Genomic DNA, 26,739 nt, shown 5'->3' on the forward strand with positions numbered 1-26,739 from the left:
AACAAACAGAAAAAAAAATAATAAAATAAAATTGCAAACATAAACCTAAGGTATCAATAATTACGTTAAGTATAAAGCTCTGAATATTCCAATTAAAAGACATAGATTTACAGAGTTGATTTTTTTTTTTTTTTTTTTTTTTTTTGAGACGGAGTTTCGCTGTTGTTAGCCAGGCTGGAGTGCAATGGCACGATCTTAGCTCACAGCAACCTCCGCCTCCTGGGTTCAGGTAATTCTCCTGCCTCAGCCTCCTGAGTAGCTGGGATTACAGGCACACGCCACCATGCCCAGCTATTTTTTTTTATTTTTAGTAGAGACGAGGTTTCACCATGTTAACCAGGATGGTCTCGATCTGTTGACCTCGTGATCCACCCACCTTGGCCTCCCAAAGTGCTGGGATTACAGGCGTGAGCCACCGCGCCCAACCACAGAGTTTATTTTAAAATGTGACATAGGTGTATGCTGTGCCTAATGAACTCACTTGAACTATAACAATATAGGCAGGTTGGTAGTTAAAGGACAGGAAAAGCTGTATCATGTAAACATATAAATGTAGAAGTGGCTATATTAATATCAGATAAAGCATATTTTAGAAAATTTCAAGAGACAGATAAAGACATTATGTAATAATAAAAGGATCAATCCCCCGTTAGACATAGCCATCCTAAATGTTTGTGCAGCAAACAACAGAGCAGAAACATATGTGAAAAAAAAAAAAACTGGTGAAATTGAAAGGAGAAAGATAAATCCACAATTGTAGTTGGAGACGTCAACACTCCTCCCTCAGCAATTGGTAGAGCAATTAAAAAAATATCAGCAAGGATACAAATCATCTCAATAACACTATCAACCAAAATGATTTAAATGATTTTTATAGAACACTCCATCTAAGAACAGTATTTCATTCTTTTCAAGTAGCCATGTGGTATATGCCAAAACACACTATATCCCGAGCCATAAAACAAACTTCAAATTTAAAAGAATTAAAATCATATGGATTGTATTGTCTGACCACAATGGAATCAAACTGGAAATCAAAAACAGAAAGATATCAGAAAATTCTCTAAACACTGGGAAACAAAAAAGAGACTTCTAAATAATTTGTAGGCGAAAAAAGTCACAAGAGAAATAATTTGAAAAATGCATTGAACTGAATTGACATGAGAATACAAAGTACAATTTCTAAATTTGGTATTAGAGAACTGCTAAAATAGTGCTATGAGGAAATTTATATTGCTAAATGCAGATATTAGAAACGAGGGAAAATTTTAAATGAACAATCTAAGCTTCTACATCAAGAACCTAGAAAAAAAAGAACAATGGAAAGCCAACACCGGCCGAAGGAAGGAAACTATAAAGATAAGATCAGAAATCAATGAAATTGAAAACAGTAAACAATAAAGTCAATGAAGCAAAGAGCTGCTTCCTCGAAAAGATCAATAAAATTTGCAGACCTCTAGCAAGACTGACAAAGGAAGACATAAGATACAAATTGCCAACATCAGGAATGAAACAAGATATTACTACAGACCTTGCATACATGAAAAGATAATAAAGAAATACAACAAACAATTCTTCACACATAAATTTGACAGTTTACATGAAGGAGAACACTTTCTTGAGAAACACAAGCTACCACAACTTGTCCAATACAAAATAGCTAAGTTGAGCAGTCCTATTCTTAACTAAGGAAATTGCATTGATAATTTTTTAAAGCCCCCAAAATAAATCTCCAGGTCCACATGGTTTCACTGGAGTAATCTACCAAATATTTTAATATGAATTAATGCCAATTCTAGGCAATATTTTCCAGAAATTAAAACAGAAGAAAACATTTCCCAATTCATTTTATAAAGCTAATGTTACCCTGATGAGCAAAAATCAGAAAAATATGCACTTCAAAGACATAAAACCATAGACCAGTATTCCCCATGGATCCTTTACAAGTATGAGCAAATAGAATTCAGGACCATATAAAAAAAATCATGCAGTATGGCCAACTGGAATTTATTTCAGAGATTCAAGGCTGGTTTACTATTCAAGAATCAAAAGATCACATGGTTGAATCAGTTGTCAAAAAAGCATTTGACAAAATTTAACATTTGCTTGCAGAAAGATAGAAATTGACAGGAAACTTTCTCAGCTTGATAAAGAGTGTCTACACAAAAACACTATCACTGACATTATACTTAATGATGAAATATTGAATTTTTTCTTATTAAGACCAGGAACAAGGTAAGGATGTCTGCTCTCACCACTCTTAATATAGTACTGAAGTTCTAGCCAGTGCAGTTGACAAGATAAGGTAATAAAGGCATACAGACTGGAAAGGACTAAATAAAACTGTCCCTATCTGCAGATGACCTGATTGTCTATGTGAAATTTCTTAAGGAATTTATTAAAACATTACTGGAACTAGAAAGCATGCCTTCAGAATAAAAGATAAGCCAACAAAAGTGATTATATTTCTATATACTAGCAATGAACGTGTTGGACACCAAAATTATAAACATAATACCATTTACATTCACTTAAAAAAATAAAGAAATACTTAAGTGTAAACTGATGAAAACATGTATAGGGATTGTATGCCAGAATTTATACAAGCCTTGAAAATCAAAGATTTAAATAAATAGAAAGCTGTACTTTGTTGATGGATTGGAAGCCACATAGGTGATTTCTCCCAAAATTGAAGCATGGGTTTAATGCAATTTCTATCAAAATCTCAGAAAGTTTTTTTGCATATATAGACAAGACTTTTCTAAAATTTACATGGAAAGTCAAAAGAACTAAACAATTTTAAGACATAATAAAGTTGGAGGAATAAGTTTACTCAATTTCAAGAGCATTTATATAGCTACAGCAATGAAGACTGTGGCATTGGTGGAGGATTAGACATATAGAACAGAATAGGAAACCCAGAATGAACTCACATAAATAGGCTTGCATGATTTTTGACAAAGATTCAAAAGCAATTCAATGGAAAAAAAGATGGCCTTTTCAATAAATGGTGCTAGGAAAAATTTGACTTCTTTGGCCAAAAAGTGAATGTCAACCTCTCACATACCTTATATAAAAATGAACTCAAAAAGGATCACAGATTTAAATGTAAAACATAAAACTATAAAACTTGTATAAAGAAACCTGGCGGGGGCGGGGGACTTCAGGATCTAGGGTTAGGCATGTAATTCCTAGACTTGACACCAAAAACATGATCTATAAAAAGAAAATTGATAAACTGGATTTCATAAAAATTTGAAACTTTTGCTATGTGAAAGACCCTTTTAAGAGGTTGGAAAAGACAAGCTACAAAATGGGAGAAAATATTTGCAAACCATGTATCTGACAAAGGCCTAACCTATCACATATATAAAGTACTTTGAAACTTCATGAGAAAAACAATCCAGTTAAAAAATGAATAAAGGACATAAATAGGCACCTCACTGATCATATACGGACGAAAATTAAGTACTTGAAAAGATGTTCACTATCTTTAGCCATTAGGGAAATGTAAATTAAAACCACAATTGAGATTTTAGTACAATCAGAATGGTAAAATAAAAATTGTCACAAAACCAAATGCTGTTGAGGATGTGAAGAAACTGGATCACTTATATATTGCTAAAGTGTTAAATGGTATAGTCACTGGAAAATAGGCAATTTCTTTAAAAACTAAATATGCAACTACTGTATGACCCAACAGTTGTACTCCTGGTCATTTATCTAGGGGAAATGAAGGCAAAAGTCTATACACAAATATTTATAGAAGCTTTATTCAGAATAGCCAAAACCTGGAAATAATTCACATGTCCTTTAATAAGTGAAAGGTTGAACAGAATGTGGTATGTACATATCATGGAATGCTACTCAATAAAAAGGAACACACTATTGATACATGCAGCTACCTTGGTGAATCTCAAGAGAATAACAGAGTAAAAAAATCAGTCTCCCCAAATTATATTCTGTATTATTCTATTTCTGTAGCATTCTTAAAATGACAAAATTGTAGGAATGGAGAACAGGTTAGAGGTTACCAGGAGTTAAAGAAGGTGTAGGAATGGGAGGAAAATGGGTGGGATATAGAAGGACACCATGAAGGATCCTTGTAGTGATGGAAATATCCTGTGTGTAACTGTATCAATGTCAATATCCTACTTGTGATATTCCACTATAATTTTGTGAGATGGTGGAAACTTGGAAAGGGCACACGGGCTGTCTGTGTATTATGTCTTTTGACTGCATATGAATCTGCAGTTCTCACAAAATAAAAAGTTTGATAAAAAATTTGGGTTATAGAATGTATAGATGATATGAGTATGATAGCAAGTATAGTAAAATGTTAGTGGGAGACTTTAGGTGGTAGATATAAATGTATTTACTATAAAATTATTTCAACTTCTCTGTATTTTTCTAAATTTTTACAGTAAAATATTAGTAAGAAAATGGAATTTGAGAATTTGGGATAATATGAAGAAAAGGGGCTGAGTACAGTAACTCACACCTGTAATCCTAGCAGTTTGTGAAGCTGAGGTGAGATCACTTGAGCTCAGGGGCTTGAGATCACCCACATAGTGAGAGTGCATCTCCACTAAAAATCTAAAAAATTAGCCAGATGTGGTGGCATATGTCTGTAGTCTTAGCTGCCCTGGAGGCTAAGGTAGGAGGAACAGTTGAGCCCTGGAGTTTGAGGCTGCAGTGAGCTATGATTGTGCACTCTGACCTGGGTGACAGAGTAAGACCCTGTCTCAAAAAAGAAGCAATTTGCTTAGTGTAAAGGTGAGCAATTCAAGGTTCTTAGCATGATTTTGGCTTGACAAATGCCTTGTGACATGAGAAATCCTTTCTACTTAACACCCAATTGTGAAGGTTGATTAAACATGAGTCTCCTTTGTTGGAAGGGGAACATTCTTATGTTGAGAGTTTTAATATGAAATACTTAAGAAAAAAGCTCTTTATTATTTTACAAATGTATATTTTATGATTTAGAAGTATTTAATAATAATACCTACCAGTTAAAATAATTGAACTCAAACATATGAAGCACTGTACATATATTACATCATTTAATATTCCCAACCACCCCATGAAATCATTATCTCCATTTTATTACTAAGGTGATAGGACCACAGAGCTTATATAACCTGGTCTGTGTTCATACTTTATGAGACAAAAACCAGATTCGAACTAAGGTCTCTGATTCCAAATCCTGTGTCATAATGCCTCCCACTTATGATACATTATTGTGATTTTTTATAGCTATTTCATTGCCTGATATGTCTAAACCAAATCGCTCTAATAATGCTAAGGCTGCACTCCACTTGTATATTCCTACATATTTAATGTCTCTTAGTCAACTTCCATGGTAAAAACCTCACGTTCACAAAGCCTCAGAAATTATATCTTTATTCTTGCATATTATTTGGCAATTAACTTGTTTTGAAAGGGACAACGATATTAAATCCAAGCCAGTTTAAGAATATGTAAGAAATATACAATAATTGTGTGGAAAGGATTATATTATTCATGCTGCTTTTGATTTTCTTTTAAAATCCATCAATATTTCTTGAAATCTTTGCATGTTAAGGAAAATATGTGTCATCTTATTCCATGCCTGCATCTGGATACCATAATTTATTTAATCTATTCTATTTGTATGTGCAGAAATGGAATTTCTGGGTCACAGGAAATAGTTATTAAAAGTTTTCTTAGTTTTTAAAAAATCATATATCACTAGAATCTAGTATATCCTAAGGTCATGTATAGTAGTCTACAAGTATCTACATTAAGGAATAAATAATGCTAGACCGCACTCTAGAATGGTTTTGCTAATTTTTGCTGCCACCGTGTACATGTCTTTTCCCCTAGATCCTTCCCAAAGCAAGGCATGAAAGTTGGCAACTAAGTCCGCAGTCTGTTTTTTCTAAGTAAGCTGTTTGTAGAGTGAAGGTAGAAACTCCAAATGATTAGAGGCTCCTCTTAGTGACTATGTTTAGGCTGGCTCCCAAACAGCAGAAATGCCCACAGCATTTTAGAAAAGGCACCATCTGATTTCTAAATTCTTATTCATAAGCCAAAATCTTATAATTATACCCAAATATTTAGTTTTTATAATTTGGAAAGTTTGGTTTAGAGAAACTATAATATAAACCTTTCTGTTTTGTTTCCCAAGATATAAAGTAATGTACTTCAACGTTTTTACCATTTTTAAATAAACCACCAAACAATATCGTTTTAAAATTTGTGATTATGAGGAATTCTGGCATGAAGCGTTAGGTACTAATTATGTGTTGATTTTATTCTGATTTGCTGCTTTGTTACATTTTCTAACATGTTTGAGGTGGGGCTATATTAAATCTGTAACAAACTATATCTTATTAAGATCATTTTTTTTTCTACGTTAATGGTCAGGATTTATAAAGCCTTTGGTGAATTCATTGTTGTCCCCCAAGTATATGAATAAAACTCAAAATTATGCTACTGTCAATATCCAGTTATACAATATGAAGACTGATAATTTTAACAGGAAGTGGTATTTAAATTCTGGTCCTGTATAATATTGACTATGAATATTTTACATAACTTTGCTTTGGGAAAGAATCTTATTTTAGGCATTTTTTTAAGAGCAAAGTTCAAACGCATCTTACTTTCTTACAACTAGCTAATATAAACACTTTATTTTTAGCTACTGCCGATTCTTTTGTTAAGAAGACAGAATATAAATAAATAACTTGTCACAGTTATAGTACTTACTAAGTCTAGCTGATGTACTTTGTCTTTGATCAAATGCCGAACGTAGCTTTTGGAAAAGCCTCTAGCTTCTAGGTTATATTGATTGAAGCTATAGTTGTATCACATAATCTTTATTATTAAAACTGTAAAACATCATATCATTTCCTCAATTTACACTGCTTTAATTTTATATTATTAATTAAATAATTTACATAGTTGAAACAATATTTTCAGCAATATTTTAAAATGGTTGAATCTTTGGACTCAACAAGGGATCCAAAAACTTTCATTAAAGAACAAAAACTTGTAATACAGTAAAAGGCCCTTTTTTCTGCCCTGGAGGGAATTAGTATTTGTTCATTTAAAGAGTTAAAGCAAGAGGGAGATTGTGAAACAAAATATCTTGAACATTAGTATCTTTAAAAATTATTTAAATGTCCATTTATTCACTAGTCTTCTACTTAAGGCCTGTGATTTTTATCTGCAACTAAGTGTGCTGTTGGGAGATTCATGTTTTCTTTCTAATAGAAACCACACATTAAGTGCATCAAAGAGGATTTCCAGTTTTCAGTACATCATGGTGGGGTGATCACTAAGATACTTGTGAAGCAATTTAAGTGTAGAGACCTTTTAAATTTCACCAACTTTTATTCTCTGATTTTTTACAATTATCTCACAATTAATTCAAAAGCATATTTTTTGTGAATTGCCTTTATCAAATATATACATTCTATGTAGTTTTATAGAAATAATTATCTTTTACTTTCATATTTATTCATTATTATATGACATTTAATTAAATTGCTCAAGTAAAGTAACAAATATGATAGGCATATAAACAAATTTGAGTGCAAACACAAATGTTAAGTCTACAAGATAATGAATTTGTGAAATTTCACATTTATTGTGGAAAGTTTCAAGTCATAAATATAGAATCATATGATGAAACCTTGTGTTTCCATCACCCAGATACAGGTGCCAACATTTTGCCATTCTTATTTCATCTTCGGATCCCCTAAACTTTTGGGGTTTTTGGGGAGTATTTTTACATAAATCTCAAAAAATTTATCATGTATAAATGCTTCAGTTATTGCTAACAGATGGGTTTTTTAAAAAAAGTATACATACAGTACTATCATTACAATTCACAAATGTAACAATAATTTCTTAATATTATGTAATATGGAACCTATGTTAAATTTTTCCTGTCTCAAAAAATGTCCTTTTCAGCTTATTTATTCAAATTAGGATCCAAGTTAGGTCAAGTGTTTTATTTGGTTGATATATCTCTTAGGTCTTTTTAAATGAGTAACATCTCCTTCCCTTCTTTTGCATGTCATTTATTTGTTGAATAACCTGAATCATTTGTCCTGCAAAATTTCTTTCATTCTGTATTTAGCTAATCATCTTCTTATGGTGCCATTTCATATGTTTTGCTGCTAGCCTGCTTCCCTTACATTTATTGTAAATTGATAGGTAAATTAGAGGCTTGTTTAAATTCAGGTTTTTTTTTATTGTGGGGCAAGATACTGGATAGATGGTGTGGGGTAGGTCTTGTTATATGAAATCAGGAGGTACATAATGTCTAGAAATAAAGGAAGGTTTAATTCAAGTAATAATAACTAAGACATGTACCAGTGTATCCAAGGCACTATTCTAAACTCTTTACATGTATCATTTATTTTAATCGTACAAAGACCCTTTGTGGAAGATCTTATTGACCCCACTGTACAAATGAGGAACACGAGACACTAACTTGCTGAGCTCTCCAAGCCTGGATTTGGTCCGAGGAACTCCAACTGCTGAGTCTGTGGCCCAGAGCACCCTATCATTGTGCCTGTGGAAGCCACTGCTTGAGGTACCTGGAACATGCCTAACTCTTTTTACTGAATTAAAGTAAAAAGAGTTAGGCATGTTCCAGGTACCTCAAGTAAACATGTCTTAATTCTGTAAGTAAATAAATATTAAAGAGTATATATGTTAAATAAAATGTACTTTTAAACTATGTTGTTTATCTCATCTACCTTCTTTGAACATAATACCTAGTAAAACCCATACTGTTTTACTATGGTATTTACTCTCACGTTGACAAATTGTGATATTTTCCTTGTCTTAGAGTAGGAATTTTCATGGAAAGTAAATTTACCTCCCTTAGGCAAATGTTGCTTTTCCAATATCAACAAGTGTAAAGTGAGTTTCCTGAAATTAATGGCAGTTTATAACTTTCAATAGCCATAATATTGTCAAAAATTATTATAGCTTTTGTTGCTTTTTTTTTTTGCTTACTATAAAATGAATATTATGGTTTCTTTTCAATTCTTTTGTCTTATCTAGAATAGGAGCTATATTTGCTGATAGAAATTCAGCAGAAGCTACTTTATGTTTTCATCACATATTCTTACCTTATTTATATTTTAAACCCTAGGGATCTACATATGCAGCTTTTTCTCCTTTTAAATCCCTCTGTTTTGTTAATACATACTTTTTATCCCTCTTATTAGACAAGGTTTGCCTAGGTATTTGTCTTCTTAACTATAAGTAAACCAGTCATCATGCCTAAATATAATGCCCTACTTTGTTGAAAATATAAGTAGTATTCTGAATAATAAAAATGATTCAAATGCTAATTATATAACAGCATGACTTTTCTTATTACTATGCCCCAATTCTTCTCTCATTCATTCAACAAACCTGTTTTGAGTATCTCATCCAACATAAGCATGACCCCTGCTGCCAAGGGGTATGTGATGAATGGTAGCTGGACAAGTCAGGCTAGAACTGGAGGAAGTCAGGTCAGCATGATGACATACTTCATACAGCAGTCACAACAGAACAAAGGCAAACTAGGGGTTAGGAGCAATAGTCACTCTGAGAAGAGGCAACTGCTTGGGTCTGAATTACGGGTCTCAAATTCCTGTAGAGGTAATGTATATGGTATTCACAGAGATTGCAAGCTTAAATTTCTGTAAGGGCCAGATATAGAATGTAAATGAAGAAAGTACATCCAGTGTAACATTAGGAAATGCTCAGAACTGTGACAACTGGAGAGTACACATCAGATCTAAACTTATCCATATTCAGGTATTTATTTAACACCCTGATTCAGCCATGCAAAATATGGCTGACTCTCATGGGATCTCAGTATATGAAAGGTTTACTGTTTTGAGAAACCATCTATGTAATAAGTATGTGCAGGGGACCCACAAAGTTATGAAGAATATATGAACCAGAAGTCAATATCCAGAGTTTTAAGTTATATTGAAAATAATAGATTGGAGCCAACATATGAACAGCAACAACAAAAAAACTGGCAAGTCATCTCAATCAATAAAACAGGAAAATAGACTGGTGCCAGTACAGTTAGCCATCAGTTGCTGCACACTCATTCATTCTCCTGGATTACTGTTAGGCATACTAGGCACACAGCCTTAGTTTATCAACATGACAAGAGCAGCATGAACAATCTGAAAAAAATTAGACTTTGGTTTTTCTTTCATTAATTGCACAATTTAGTATTTTTGTTGTTATTTTTCACAAAAACTAAGGAGAAAAAGGAACTACATATTTTTCCCAGGTCTTCATGGCCTCTTCACACCTTTATCCAGCCTGGATCAAGCAATAATATCTCATATTGCAGGCATAGAGTGCTTTAGGTGTTTGGCTGAATTCTAGACTCAAGGTGGCTGGGCATGGGCATTGGAAGCCAGGCTCAATAACAAATATGGTGGTACTGGGTTTGTGTGACTACACAGCCGGCTGGCCCTGTAAAAATTCTTTCTCTCCCACTTAATTCTGAATGTCTTTTTATAATGTTTGGCATTTGTTATGCTAGCTATTATGAGAGATTTTTAAACTCACAGATTTGGGTTCTGTGTTAATTTTTGCAGTAAGTATGCATTTATTCTCCTTTGCAATTATTTGTGGACATTGATTCTAATTATTGTTCTTAGAAGAAAGATATAAACATAACTACACATTGAGAGATCAATTTCTTTAAATTTGAAGACAATTGAGTAATTTGGAGTCACTTTCCATGCCTTTCTATATTAGATCATTTGTAGAAAAATTATATGTTTATTGGGGGAAGGATTCCTGTGAATAGTCTTTCATTGCTTAGAAATGCCAAACATTGTAAAGAATGATGAGAGAAGATAAATTACCCTCATGTCAATAAATGAAAAGCTTGAGGTTGGTAGTAAGCTTGCTTTAAAAAGAATTAGATTGAATTTCTGAAAGTTATATGGCATAATTGAATAGTGTAAAAGTGTAAAATGACTTTTAAAAGCTTTGATACAGTTTTTAACTTTGCAATTATTTCTCAGTGGTTTCCATTTTTAAAACAATAATCTTATGAAAAATAATAGTTTGTCTCTCTAGTAGTACAAAGCATCTTTATGTTCCTTTGAAAATTTCTGAAGTTTTAGCATGTTTCAGTGAAGAATTTTATTTCATATACAGTATATGTAGCTATGAAAATCAATAACTGTGTGTTTCCTAAAGTTGAGCAATTTACTTAAATATTAATTAAAAATAGTAAAAGAAAATAAATTCCTTTTTTATTTTCAGTGATTTGAAGAAAACTGATGGGAGATACATAGTATCTAGCTTTACTATTTGCTGGCTAATGCCAGAGTCCCAATCCAGTTTCTGGCAACACAATTTTAAGAATTCTTTCGGTGATAGGATAAGCAGTGTACCTTTCAAGTTACAACATTATGTAGGGTCTTCCATCAAATATTCAGTTAGAGCAGAAACCTTAAATGAAAAGTCTGATGCTAACAGAGGATGACAGTTTCGGGCTAATTTTAAAATCAGTTCCCAACTTCCAATTCAACTCATGAGAGATAAAGTGGAGAACTGTATGTAATACAATGTTGAGAGCTATATGCAATGACTAAAGGTTTCTGTCCTAAAGTTTTCTGTTGGTTGTTGGATGTGTAGTTTGCTTGGAAGACAGGTGATGAAATGAATAGGATTAACCATGAAGTTATTCCAAAGAACTGGGATGTAGAATGTTATCTGGGACCAGAGACTATTGCATGGGGCCTGCAACAAGTATCGCCCGTAAAATGCATAAATTATACCACATACCTGTGCTTTTATGTATTGTACACTTTTTCAAAATTCTGGAAGTAGATGAATTACTTTAAAAATATTACCAATTTCTAGTTGCTTTTTGTCAGTGTGTATTTTCTTAATCAAAAGATAAAAAGAGCAGAATTGTTATTGTGGGATCTTTAAATTTTTAAATTTTGAACTGGTCTTTACAAACTCACCAGAATGGCTAAAATGTGAAAGCCCAATAAATCTACACTGTTGAGGATGTGGAGTAATTAAAATTCTCGTGAGTGTTGGTAGCAATATAAAATGGTACAAAAACCTTGGAAGGAGATTTGGCAGCTTCTTTTAAAAGTAATTGCACACCTAGTACGTGTGTACTACTAATACTCTGTGACTCTGCAACTTCACTTTTAGGTTTTTACTCACAACAAAATGAAAACAGATAAAACTAAGCTATTGTAAAATAAAACAAAGTAACAAAACCATCTTAAACAGTAGTTGCATTTGTGAGTGGGAATAGGCATTGGGCATGAAGGAATTCGGAGGTGTAGGAATAATCTAGATCTTGATAGGGGTTCAAGGTAGTCATATATATGCATTTGTCAAAACCAATTGGTTTTAAGATTTGTGCCCAAATCACAAATTTCACAGTGAGTAAAATGTACTTAAAAAAAGAACCATTAGCAAACATTGAACTGTAGTTTATGATGTGTATGCTAAAGTGTTTAGGAGTGAAATGTATCAATGTCTGCACTTTGAAATGTGTAAAAAATAAGATAAATTGATGGACGGATGGATACAGGGATAAATTAAGAGATAGATGGATACGTTTGAGATAAAGCAGATGTAGCAAAATGTTAATTATAGAATCTAAGTGATAGATAATGGGTTTTTTACTGCACAATTCTGTCAACTTTTTTGCTTGAAATTTTCCCTAATAAAATAGTAGAGGCAAATTGGTCTTTAATCTAAAAAAAGGTTGAAGTTTCAAATACATAAATTTGGGGAAGTTATTCTAATTCAGGCTGAAGATATGGTAGCATTCTTTTTTTTTTTTTTTTTTTTTTGAGCTGTAGTCTCACTTTGTTACCAGGCTGGAGTGCAGCGGTGTGATCTTGGCTCACTGCAACACTCAACTCCCTGGTTCAAACGATTCTCCTGACTCAGCCTCCCGAGTAGCTGGGATTACAGGCACTTGCCACCATACCCAGCTAACCTTTGTATTTTTAGTAGAGATGGGGTTTCACCACGTTGGCCAGGATGGTATCGATCTCCTGACCTCATGATCTACCCACCTTGGTCTCCCGATGGGCTGGGATTATAGGCGTGAGCCACCATTCCCAGCTGATAGTATTCTTTAAGTGTAGGTTTTCTTTTTTTGTCTTTGTGACAACTTAAAATTTTGTTCCATCCAATCACATCATTTTAATTGCCATTAACGTGTTACCCTTATAAATCAAATTCCTTGGTGTTATACATGTAATCCAGTGATTAATTTAATATAATTCTTAGACACTATATTAGTTTCTTGTGACTACTGTAAAAAAATTACCTCAACTTTGTAGTTTGAAAACAACGAAAATGTATTCTCTCACAACTGTGAAGGACAGAAGTCCAAAACTAGTTTTTCTGGGCTGATACCAGGGTGTCATTTCCGTATGGAGGCTCTAGGGAAGAAACCATTCCTTATCTTTCTAGCTTTTGGTGGCTACAGGAATTCCTCGGCTTGTGGCCACATAACCACAATCTCTGTCTCCATGGTAATAATGCCTTCTCTTCTCTGCCAGTATCAATTCTTCATTTGCCTCTCTCTTATTAGTATGCTAGTGATTGCATTTAGAGCCCACCCAGATAATCCAATATAAAATCTCCACATCTTAAAATCATACTTGAAAACACTTCTTCCATGGAAGGTAACATTTATCAGCTCTGTGGATTAGGACCTGATGTCTTTGGAGGCCACCATTCAGCATACTGGAGGTATTTTTTAAGTGTGCCAGGTTCCGTGCTAGGGCCTAAATAATGATTAATAACATTTAATTGCATACTGTATGCTAGGTGCTGCTCTACATACTTTATATTTGTATTTTTGCTAAAGAAAAAATTGACTTGATTTAACATAAACTTACTGTACCATACATTTCTTTCTTGCATATGTCAAATATTAAAGCCCCAGAGTGCTAGTTTTCTGAGAAATGTACTTTAGGAAATACTATTTTATTCTAAATAAGCCTGCCTTATTTATGTGGAGGATATTTAAAGTTGACAAGATTGTGAATTCTTTTTGGGAAGAGATTTGTTTTATCTGTCTTTGTATCCAAATAATTAATGGCACAGTAGACGTTAGCAAATGTTTGTTAAATGACTAAAAGTATCTTTGCAAACGTTATGAAATATACCCTTCACAGAATCCTTGATGGTAGATATTATAATTTTCATTTTAGAGGAGACTTAGAGAAGTTGAATTTAGTTCCAAAAATCAGTACCATGTCCTACACACACACACACACATACACACACAGACACACACACACAAACACATACACACACACACAGGTTTTACAGTCAGCATTGGAGATATAGTTCCATTATCTATAACCTATTGATTTTCTACCTAAAGTGTTAAAATTTAGTAAAATACTGGTGTAGTGAAATATCATCTCTGTTTTATTACTGTGTTATGTTACTAATCATGTGCAATTATGCTTTTTGTATTTTTAAACTTTTTTTTTTGAGAGACCAGTTTCTCATGGATTAAGTTTACAATGCTATTAAGAAGTGGGAGGAAATTTTCTGAAGGATACAGAATATTTTGAACTTTCTTAAAACGTTAGCATTCCACCAGAAATGCCTCAAGCCTATCTAGCCATTGTGTAGCTTCTCTTGAACGTTTGATTTTTTAACTCCTGTGATATTATGAATGAAGTACCATGCTTCCCTATTTCTTTGGTTCTTTGAAAGCTTGAAATTTTATCCCACTTGTGGAAGCTTTCCAGGTATGAATTATTTGAAAGCTTTCATGATGAGTGTATCCCAGACTTTATTATTATTTTTTACCTATTAGTTACCCTCCTTGCCTTTCTCAAATGTTTCTTTTATAGTTTTTATGAATTTCTAATGGAATACAGCTAACTATAAGTAAACAGCTAAAATAAATTTGGGGGCCTTAGTAATTGTGCAATATATGAATGTATTATTTCTCTTCTTGTCCTCCATTACAGTATTCTCTCCACAAACTTAAATCACTAACTCAACTAATCCTTCCCTGAGTATATATCCACATTTGCTAACTTGCTATACTGTTACCTTTTATAATTTCTATCACTTTTTTCAGAATATAATGTGTGATTGAATTGCTCTTACTTTTTCTGTAGCCCCAAATGTTGCCAAATGGCCTAAGAGTATTGTGAATCTAATGACCCTGTGCTTACCTTTCAATAAAAGATCTCCAAAAAAATAATTTATGCTCTAACTTTATTTTTTCTGTAAAATTCTATCATTATCAGGACAGAATTCATGATTCTCCCTCATGACCTACAGAAGCACAAAACTGACCAACTGACTCCAGGCACATTTACCTGCCATCTCTTTCAAATGCCTGCCATTGCTCTTGCTTCCTTATTCCACTAATGACTTTTGAAAATAATAAACTATTTCTCCTGAACTCTCAATCTTTATTTTCGCAGAATGCCACAACGTTATTCCTTGGTTACTTGAAAGGAGTGCTTTTTGTGTAGAGCAGAAATTTTAATACTGTTACTCCATTTTGCTAAATGGTTTGTTGATTATGCAGACAGAACCGTAACTGTATTAATTAACAGTAGATCATTTAGAAATATGCCAGAGAGATGCACTGTTCATTTGGGTTTATCCTTTAAAATAACGTAAATCTGAGTACTGGATTGGGAATGTTCCTTGTTTCTGCTGGCTGTCAGACATGATGTTGCCTGCAGAGGTACCCACTGCCTGAAACAAACAGTGAAATGTGCCTTCTCTTTTCTCCTTGTTTATTTACTGTCTTGCTTTTGCAATTTTCTGCAAGGAGAAAATGGGTAGTACTTCCTCCCTGTGGTCTCTATCAGTCTTACACACTAGTTTCATTAGCTTTCCATCACTCTCCCTATGAACAAAGAGATGTGTTTCTCTTCAGAGGGAATAGACTGGTGACTAGTCCATGCAAAGCAACCTGAATTTTGGTGATTATGGTATTTCAGAGGTTAGGCTGCTAAATTATTTTATTCAGTACACACACAACAGCTATGTATTTGTTGATTTAGTGACAATATTGATTAGAAAAAATATATTTGTTAAGAATTCTCTTGACAAATGTATATACATACATGCACACATAGACTACATAGTCCTTTGATTATAAATCATCTATAACTAAGTCTTTGCATTGTTAGGTAAATTAAACAGATTAGAAAGAAACCCCTAGAAGTATATTTATTTTACAGTCAAATGGGCTTTTAAATATTAGGAACCACTGAAATGGCCTGATAGCCAGCGAAGCTAAGTAAGATTCAATAGCTTCTTCTGAAATTTTGAAATCTAATCCTACAGCGTTTACTTGAGCATTAAAAAGGAAATGTGGACGACTTTATTTCTCTTTCCTTCAGGTAAAAAAAAAAATAATAACTGAAATCAGTGATCATCCTTTATTTTGGATTAAAAAATAAACTATAATTTTTATAAAAGAATTATTGGTTGATGTCCTTTATTGTCATTTATAGAAATATATAGACCTTTTTTTTTAAAAAAAAGTTCTCTTTTAAATACAGTCTACGTATTTCTATAAATAAAAAGAATTATTTTTTAAGGAAAAAGTTACCTCTCTGTGTAAACACAGTGCACCAAAACAACTTAACATGGCCTGCTGCCTCTTTCTTATAAATGTTAGAGCAAAGATGATTTGCCTGTCATGTGAACATTAGTGTGCAATTATGTGGGGGAAATGAGAGTAAAGCAATGGCAGCCCCCGAGCTTTGGAAGCAGCTTTTATATATTCAATGATGATCCTTGAGACTCAAAGGATTCAGAGTACAATCCGGCTAAGCATTAATAATGTCAAATTTATGTAGGTCCCCACCTTCCTCAAACGTGTATGATTCTTCTCCTTTCTTGTTTCTGAATGACTATGTGGGTTACTTTGTTCCCACTGTGCACACTTTTCCTGCTCCCTAATCTGCAACTGCTTCCTTCTTCCTTCCCTTTTAGAAAATGACAAGGAGACATGACCATCCTATTCTGACATCCCAATTGCAGGATTAATTAGTTTTATATAATCTCTACATAAAATCTCCTGTAAATAAAATTTTTTTATTAGTTTTGATCAGGCCAGAAGTTGCCAGGCTTAAAAATTAATGACAAAGTGCAGGCTTCCTGGTTACGAATGCTTGAAGCATACAGAAAACATTTGGAATGAAGAAGATGTTGACCTGCTTTCCTCTGTATTTGATTATAGCTATCTAATTATAAGCTTTCAAAGGCATCAAATCAGGTACCCTCTTCACTGCATTTAAAACAACTAAATTTTTTTTTCTATTACTAAAACAAAATTTTGAGTGATACATTGGGATGCTTAGAATCATTCTTAGCTCAAGTGAGAAACCATTCTTTTAACTTTTATAAATTATCTTTACCTCCTGTGTTTTATAGTGTTCTGATAATTTGGCTTATCCAAAAAGAGATTCTATGTCTTCCCAAATGAGAAGGAAACCTTTTGTCAGCATCTTGTCTGAGTTGCCTCCTTGGCTACGCAGGTCATGGGAGGTCTATGTTGAACATCAGTCTTTGGCTGTATCACAAAACTAGTATTGAAGCACAGGCCAACTCCCAGAGCACAGGGGTTAAAGAGGCAATTAGTCACTACAAAGCAGAGTTGTGGCTGTCTTCTGGTGAGGAAGTGCTTAACTCTTTCATGAATGATGCCTGAAATTTCATCTTCTGAGTGCTTTTATATTCCACTAAAATAATTTAGTCAGCCATTTTAAATTAAAAGTGAGCTTAAAATACATGGTCTGTTGAATTGAGATTTTCATATCAACACTTATAGCAGTTAGGATAAAGGGAACAGGCTGGGCAGAGAAATTATCATCAATTATAAGTTTAATATTTTACCTAAATTTCACAGCATTCATTTTAGCTATTTTGAAGTCTGACAAATCTCTTTACAGTATTTTTAGCTTCGCTATTAATGTTTATATTTATCATTTGTGGTGGGCAGCAGTTTGGAGCTTGCAGAATTTTGCCTGACTTTTTTTTTAGGAAAAGAATGGCCTCTGAAGAGTTACAATTCATTAACCTGGATTGTAGTTTTAAATGTTTTAGTATTTCTGTTTTTCTAGTGTCTTGAGCTTTTGTTTCCACATGATAAATCATTGTTACATGTAGGGTGGCAAAGTCTTCTCTTCTGCTCTCTGTTGAAATATGCCAGAACACCATAAAGATAGCACCAGTTTTAACTATATCCAAATTGTACAGTATCTGGATTTCCTTCAAGTTATGGATTATGAATTGATGGAAACTCAAAAACCTTAAAAGGTGGAGGAGGTTTCTTAGCATTTCCCTATTCAAAGTAACTACATGTGTTTCTACTGAAGAATGTATAAACTGGTGAATTTAGGAAAGCTGGCCTTTAATTTTTTTTCTTCCTTTTCTTTCTAGCATTTCCTTTAGTTCTGAAATGTTTCCTTTACAGGACTAAAGGAAATGCTTGCCTTCAGTTGATTTTTAGTAATTATAGAAATAGTAATATGATTTTGCTGTTTCTAGGTGTGAACATTAATATCAACTACAGCCACAAAAAAAATGGTATTTGATCCATCAAGGTTATAAGTATTATGTTTATCATTTTATAATAATGTGGCTTTGGTTATATTTTTAATATTTCTAAAACATAGTTTGCACTCAACAAAATATTTTGAATTCAATAAATAAGAGCTTAGCATCTTTTTCTGCTTCTTGCATATTCTGAGGAATGCTTAGAAAATGTTAACTCAGCTTGTTACATAATGTTTAAGGTAGTTATGGCAAAAAGATGGAGCAATGGCTAAAATTAAAAAGTAAGACTTTTGATTAAATGTATCTGAAATGTTAAAACCAAAGCCATGTTTCTTGCAAGTTTGTTATTCAATTTCTATACTCACCCCTCAGAAAATCCTTTAATCATCTTGTTTTCTTAATGCACAGCTTAAAGAAAATGTGCATTGTGAAATATTGCAGCCTTTATTCTGGCTAAAAAACATTTTTAAAGTATTCTAAGAAAAACTCAAATTAAATTTAAACATATTTTACTATATACATGAAGAAAAACTTATTTTCATAACGGCAGTTTGTGATGGCCATTCCTAAATATATGAAAAGTATTATTTTGTTGCTATATTACTTTTCAGTGCTAAATCCTATTCTCCAATTAGAAAACCTGTTTAATGTCACAGACATCCAGGGAGAGAGTGGTCCAGAAAGAATCAGCAAATGGCATCTTCTCTGCCTTCTTTCCCTTAAAGGTGTAACACCCTCTGTTGGCAAAGATGCAAAGCCAGAGAACTTAAGTTTCAGTAACATTTCAGTCTGTAGGCCACCTCTTGTGCTGTGTGTCATTAAAACATAAACAACAAAACACTACTATTCTAATTTTGTGGACTTCTATTACTTCTCAGTGTGGCAAAATGGGCATCAGTTTGCTACTATTTAAGTAGCAAGAGCTTAAATTAATCTCAGCCACACTAATCAGATATTGGCTTTCTAGAGAATAACATTTGGTAGTGAGAACTTAATGAGTGTCCCAAGATAATTGTTGTTAACTGGTGGAGCTGGTGACATTTTGCATGTCACTCCTAGTCTATGCCCCTGTGGTATATTAAGAACGTGCTTTGAGCAAATGCTCTCGCATTTTAATTGCGAGCCAACCTTAAACAAAAAAATCTTTCTTGCAGTAAACATTTCTTCTATGAGCACATTTTCAGAAGTTTACATGAAAAATTGACTCAGGTGTATATTTGGTATTTTGTTGTCAATAGGATTGAATAGAGGAGCATTTACAAATAAGTACACTGTAAAATACAAAGTGCATTTAACATATCACCTTGATACCATCTGTCATGTTCCAGAAATAATCTTGTATTTGTCATTTATGTCCAGCTGTTTAACTTGAAGATTAAAAATAAAACTATTTCATGCTATTTCTGCAACATTAAGGTGTACTATTACTTAGAAAAAGTAACTATAAATATAAGGCTCATAAGTGAGATTGTATTCAAATATATTAAGGAGAAACATACTATTAATAGATTCTTGATTGCTTGGCCTTTTGACTGAGATCAAGTGTATTAGTAGATTCTTGAATTGACTAATCTTGTAAAAGTTTACCTGTAAATTTATCCCTTTTGCACACAGAATTCTTTTTTATTGTGCATTTTCTGAAAGCAGAGTAAACCTAAACCTATAAATTGTACTCATTCATTTACTGCACTGGGATTGGATTATCCTTCAGTAAAACTTGATTTGGAGCTTTACAAAAATCAATCAGATACCATTATTTTTTCTATAAGATACCAAATTGTGTTTTGGTGACCTCTGCTATCGCTTAAATGACCACGTATGAATTAGTCAGGATGAGCTTCTGCAGCATGGGACTGTTTGCTCTCTTGTTACTCTCTTTAGATCTCATGAACACTTTTTACTCCCTTCGTGTGTGTGTGTGTGTGTGTGTGTGTGTGTGTGTGTGTGTGTTGTAGCTACTTAAGCCCCTACCCACTTACAATCTATGTAACATAGGTTGGATTTTTGGCTTATTTAGTTTCAAGAAATGATGAAACTGAGGTTCTATTTCTAAAACCTCCAAATAGATCACTTTTATGATTTGTTGGTTTCAGGAATTTTGAGGTTTGATCCACATGTTTATTCAACCTTAAAACTACCTAGCTCCCAGTTGCACTTATTTGCCAATTACTTTATGGCACTCTTCATAGTTCTTTGTTTTAGATCTGTGGGATTGTTTTTGTCTTGTTGCATTTGTGTTTCACTTAAAGATATATCTATTATTCAAATATAAAAGTGACTTAGGAAAGAACATTGCAAATTTTATTTAGAAATTCACCAAGCCACATACTAATGCATCACTAATGGGGACATTTCTTTGTGTGTGTGTGTGTGTGTGTGTGTGTGTGTGTGTGTGTGTGTGTGTGTCTAGAATATCATATTTTCTTTTTTTTATTGCATTTTAAGTTTTGGGGTACATGTGAAGAACATGCAAGATTGTTGCATAGGTACACACTAATGGGGACATTTCTTCTCACACCTCTGAGGTGATTGAGCCTGTCCTTTAAAGTGAGATTTGCAAACCAGTGTCTGGCAGCTCCAATTAGCTTCTTTTGGGTTTGAAGCACATCACAAACAGTAACAAGGTCTCCTAGGACACTCCTATTGCAAGCGATGTAGTCATATTTCCTCATTAGTTCTTTTCAATTGTCACTAATGCCATGTTCTAGCTTTTGAGTAGGAGACAGAAAAACATAAAAATTTGGTATGTATGTAGAATGGACCATTGTTTTCCATAATTCAAGGCTCTTTTGAATTTCTTTGATAGTTTTGAAGCTTACACAGCTTAATTCATTAACCTTTACCCTTCACATAAATCATATGATTAGGAATCTATTGCTAAAGAGACAGATTTTCCCTCTACTGAAAATAAGTAATGCCTTCTTATCTTTAAAAAAAATTCTATCTAGCTTACAAAAGTAACCTTTCTGTTGCTCTTCATATTTCATCAAATGTTTCAGGTGCATTTTAGAACATTATCAAAAGCAAGTGAGCATAAAATTACATTATTATCAAAAATAACTTTGGATGCTTAGGATACTTTGGAGCAGGTTTTCTGGCCCTTTTTCTGTATTCTAAAAGAGTTTATATATATATATATGTACTCAACAGCTGTTACTCAAGAATTTACAATGGTAGCAATGTTTTTTTTTTAATTCTCTTCAGACCCCTGCCAAAACATAAAAGCAGGAAAATAAACTGAGGGTAGGCAATTCAGAATAAATTAAAGTATATTTAAAAGATCCTAAGATATTTTATTTGGAGAACTTTTTCATATGAACTTATCTTGTAGAGAATGATGATGTATGGCTCCAAAAAATGTATGTGATTGTTCTGTGATTCCCTGGAGGGGAGACTAGAATGTGTGTCTTTTGATTCCTTTATTCTCTCTTGTTAAGACAGATCTCTCCTTAGGGTTTGGTAGTCTTAATTGTGCTTGACTTTCATGAGCTACTTTAAAAGTATTTTATATTCTTCAGTATTTATCCAATATGCCATTTTCCCATGTTATAAATTTTTCTTAATTATCTTATACATTGTTAGTTTCTGTAAGGAGACAGCCCTTTTCCAAAATTTTATAACTCCTTATGTTACCATATATGAAGTGGGAAATTTTTTAACCTACTGATCCATAGACAGTGTTAGCCATATGATATTCTGAGCTTTGTTTATAGGAATGATGGGACAAGGGGTTGGGGAAGAATAGGAAAAATTTGAATTCTAGATTCTGAGTTTAGAGATTCATGGCTTGCTCCTAGGGACCAAATTAACTCATCACTATGATTAATGAATATTCTATGTGATATCTGTGAGTGAGAAAGGTGATGAAGAAGTAAACATCTATCACTCTCCTTCTTGCTTCAAGATGATCACTTTGCACACATTTCTCTCTTTTATTGGTATCAATTTATAAATACCTCTTAACTAGTTGTATCTATAATCCATACTAAGATTTATGAGTTTGTTTTTGCATATATACTATACAGTGAACTGGGAATTGCTCTGATTTTAATACACTAAAGGTTATGACTTGAGCCAAGATTCTTTGTAAAACAGTGGAATTATTTGAAGTAAATATATTCACAGACTTGTGTTATGTACTACTTGTAAATATGTTATAGATTGGACTCTAAAAGTTTCAGGCAAAAAGGACAGTCACCACTTACCATCTCTCCACATGCTGTCACCACATGCTGCCAGGGAAACGATGCATTGATGGATTATCAGACTTTAGGCACTAGCCAGGAACATGAGGTGGTATTCCATTTCCACCAATTTGTAGTAATGGGATAATACAAACCACTTCCATTTTCAGTTCTCAAAACAACAGCTACTTTATCTACTTATTTCCACCACTCCATTTTTTGTTTTAATATATATGAAGTTTCCGTCCACAATCACAGAACTTGGGGTTTCTCTTCTTGCATATAAAATCCATAACAGATACAAAATTAATATTTTGCTACAAGTCTTTCAAGGAGTATGGTTTTGTCTCCATGAATTTTTATTTCACGAATAGTTCTATGTTGTACCTGACTTTTGGCACACTGGCTGTAATCAGGGTAGTTGAAAGTATTTGGAAACCTTGTGTACCTAAACTTTCAAGAGCAGAGCTATTGAAATGAATCTCTATAAAAAGCAAATTGCTTTTCTCTTATATTTCTCCCTTTTTTGTCTGAAAGGCATTGTTCACTCTTAATAATGTGTTATCTGTTGGCCACTGTATTGCCTCCTGAGTATGCCAAATGATTTTATAGTATGCATTCATGATTGTCTATACCTCTTGAACTTTTCTCTGTCAGTAAGTGGGAAACCTGATGTTCATGAACTTTTATCAGTTTTAGGACAGTCTTTATTCAGTGATTGATCATCTTATTTTATATAAATGTTGGTTCTTGTTGCCTATGTATTAACATTTGATTTGGCTTGTACAGTGAAGTCAATTTGTGTCATTTGTTATTTGTAGTTATCTGTATGTCTTTAATGATCATATATGCTTATATCATATCTAATGTAAAATCACATAGAAGGAAGATAAATAGGATATTGCATTTGTTTAGAGCATAATCAAATACAAATCAGGCATTTTGAACTATTTTAATAGAGCATAAGAACAAACTATAATTAATGATTTTTGGTGGCCATGCAAAATATTGGATCTGTTAGGTTTTTTATCATAGAAGAGAACATTAGATATGTATATTTGATTTGACAGAAAGTAGTCAGGTTACTTTTTAATGACTTAGGATGTTACAGTCATATGGGGCCTTTATTTAATACTCTGAGCATGTAAAAATAGTTTTTACCATATAAAATAACCATATAAAACGTGATTATTGTTGGTAATGTTTCATTTCTCTTTTTATCCTTTTTAAATGAATTTATTCAAATATTATCTTAAAACCATATGACGTGGAATTAAGTTTTAAAATTTCCCTGACAACCAGTATCAGTCATAATTGGATTGTATTACTGTTTTAAGTTTCCTATTTTAGACATGGAAAAGCATATCCATTTTTTCATAAATCTTTTTTTTTAATAGTGAAAAAAAGAATGTTTATTTGGTTATTCTGAGGAAATTTGAAATGTTTATCATTCCATTAAAATGAAATTCCATAAAAATATTTTAAAAGAAATTTGTCTTCTCTATAACTAATTTAACCTTCAATAATGAATTATGTGAAGTAAAATTGTATAAAATTTCCTGACATTTTATGAAGATTCCTACAAATAAGCCAGACAGCAAATAAAATATAGGAAAGACAGAGATGGATACTGAGTAATTTTTTGATAGATTATGCACACAGGTATCAAATTATTTGATCCTTTCCTCCTAGAAAAGGTTAATGACTCTTTTTGCTTTTACCCTTTACTTAACTGTTATTTATAAAGATTGAAACAGGGACTGCATTGAAGGGTGCATTTGCCTGTGTGTCAGTATGACTGCACAAATTTTTCTGATGTTATAGGAAACTGAGCCACCAATTGACAGTATTGTTAATCATTATTTTTAAAGTTCATTCAATTCTGTAATAAAACTTCCACTAAGACTATTAGAGCAGAGTACGCCATTAAAAAAATAATAACTTAAATGAAACCAGAAAAGACAGTCTTAAATATCTATTATCTATATTGTTAAAATGGCCTAAACCTAAAATTTATTTAAAAATTAAGAATAACATACTTTAAAGTAAAAGATTTTAAAGTTATATGTGCATATTTTCTTTCATCTTTAATCTGTTAAAGTTATAGCTTTTTTGAATATATTTTTGTATTATGTGGAATAAAATTTTGCAAAAAATATTATTTCAGTGTTACCTGATTCCATCATTAATAATTGAACCATGTGTGTATAGCCATCTACCTATAATGACCATCTATATTCTACAGTTTTGTTATAATTGTTTTGTATTATTTTATTATGTAAATGATATATATTCATTAAATAGCATATGTTTACTAGTCCTTTATTACCAAATGTAACAATTCTCTTATGGGACTCTTTCTAAGCTCTTTGGTTTTAAAAGATGCACTAGTCATAAATGTATTTAAATGAAGTCATTTAGGTATGAAAGCACTTCACTTTAAAGCAGGGAATATAATACCTTTCCTGAAACACTTTGAAAGAAGGTTGTTGACAGAAGAGAACTGTGGCATTCATCAAATACTGACCTCTTTCTGTTATATTCAAACCCTTGCTAATTTAACTGGAAATGCATTAGTATAACTCACCACATTTTGTGTGTGTTTCAGGTGTGTGGAGGTCATTGCAAAGGAAGGACAAAACCTCAAAGAGCTGTATTTGGTGTCCTGTAAAATCACAGATTATGGTAGGTAATGAACCGTTGCCCTAATCCTTTTTAAGCATAAAAAGTTACAAAATCATTGAAAGTTTTTAGAAAGAAATCAAGAACTATATCATAGAGACTGTCTATCGTCATTTGTGCTGATTCTGACCATACCAAAAAATAAAAACAAAAAAATTTATGAGCTAAGAACAGTAGTAAAATGAATATGCATATGAATTCATTGCCACATGTGATCACACACACACACGAATGTGTGCACACACTCACACAAGATTAAGAAATGTAGCTAAAAGAAGTATACAATGAAAATAAGTTTCTAGACAATAAAATGTTGGGCATAATACATATAAATAAGAAAATTATTACAGAGTTTATTTGCTTAATGTAATATCATGTCAAAGGCATATCTGCTGACATTTTAAATGACAAACTTCTTAATGCTTTAAATTCTGAAATGCATTGGAAATGTTCATTTGTGGATATAGGAAGTAAAGGGTATACATTTATATGCAACATTTTGAATTATCTTAATTTTCAATATTCTTTTAAAGTGGAGAAAAGCAAATTGTTTTCTACAATTATGAAAAATATGAAGTCATATTGTTGGAGTCATAAAGAAAAATAACCTAGACCTTCCTTTTTTGTTTAACTTTATAATATTTTTTTAAGCATTTGTGTATTTAATCTAATTATATAGTTTTAACCTGAAAATATATTAGGCTTTATAAGAGAATGAAAAGGTTTTCTTTTAGCTTTTCTGATATATGTGTGTGTGTGTGTGTGTGTGTGTGTGTGTGTGTGTGTGTATTTATTTTATTACACTTTAGGTTTTGGGGTACATGTGCAGAACATGCGGGATTGTTGCATAGGTACATACATGGCAATGTGTTTTGCTGCCTCCATACCCATCACCTGTATCTGGCACTTCCCCCCATGTTATCCCTCTTCAACTCCCTACCCCCCACTGTTCCTCCCCTAGTTCCCCACCACAGACCTCAGTGTGTGATGCTCCCCTCCCTGTGTCCATGTGTTCTCATTGTTCAATACCCACCTATGAGTGAGAACATGCAGTGTTTGATTTTCTGTTTCTTGTGTCAGTTTGTGGAGAATGATGGTTTCCAGATTGATCCATGTCCCTATAGAAAATATGAACTCGTCATTTTTATGGCTGCATAGTATTCCATGGTATATATGTGCCACATTTTCCCTGTCCAGTAATCATCAATGGGTATTTGAGTTGGTTCCAGGTTTTTGCTATTGTAAACAGTGCCGCAGTGAACATATGTGTGCATGTGTCTTTATAATAGAAAAATTTATA

The 26,739-nt window shown here is 32.8% G+C and overlaps 1 protein-coding gene across 1 annotated transcript in view; it reads left to right on the forward strand.

Annotated features, from left to right (window-relative positions):
* FBXL17 (F-box and leucine rich repeat protein 17) overlaps positions 1-26,739 on the forward strand; it is a 533,735-nt gene that overhangs the window by 341,424 nt on the left and 165,572 nt on the right. Inside the window, exon 7 of the mRNA XM_039469518.2 lies at positions 25,366-25,442. Within this exon, the coding sequence (XP_039325452.1) occupies positions 25,366-25,442 (77 nt within the window). The remainder of the gene's footprint in view (positions 1-25,365; positions 25,443-26,739) is intronic.

This window comes from Saimiri boliviensis, chromosome 1 (genome assembly GCF_048565385.1).
Source record: "Saimiri boliviensis isolate mSaiBol1 chromosome 1, mSaiBol1.pri, whole genome shotgun sequence".
Classification (NCBI taxonomy): Eukaryota; Metazoa; Chordata; class Mammalia; order Primates; family Cebidae; genus Saimiri; species Saimiri boliviensis.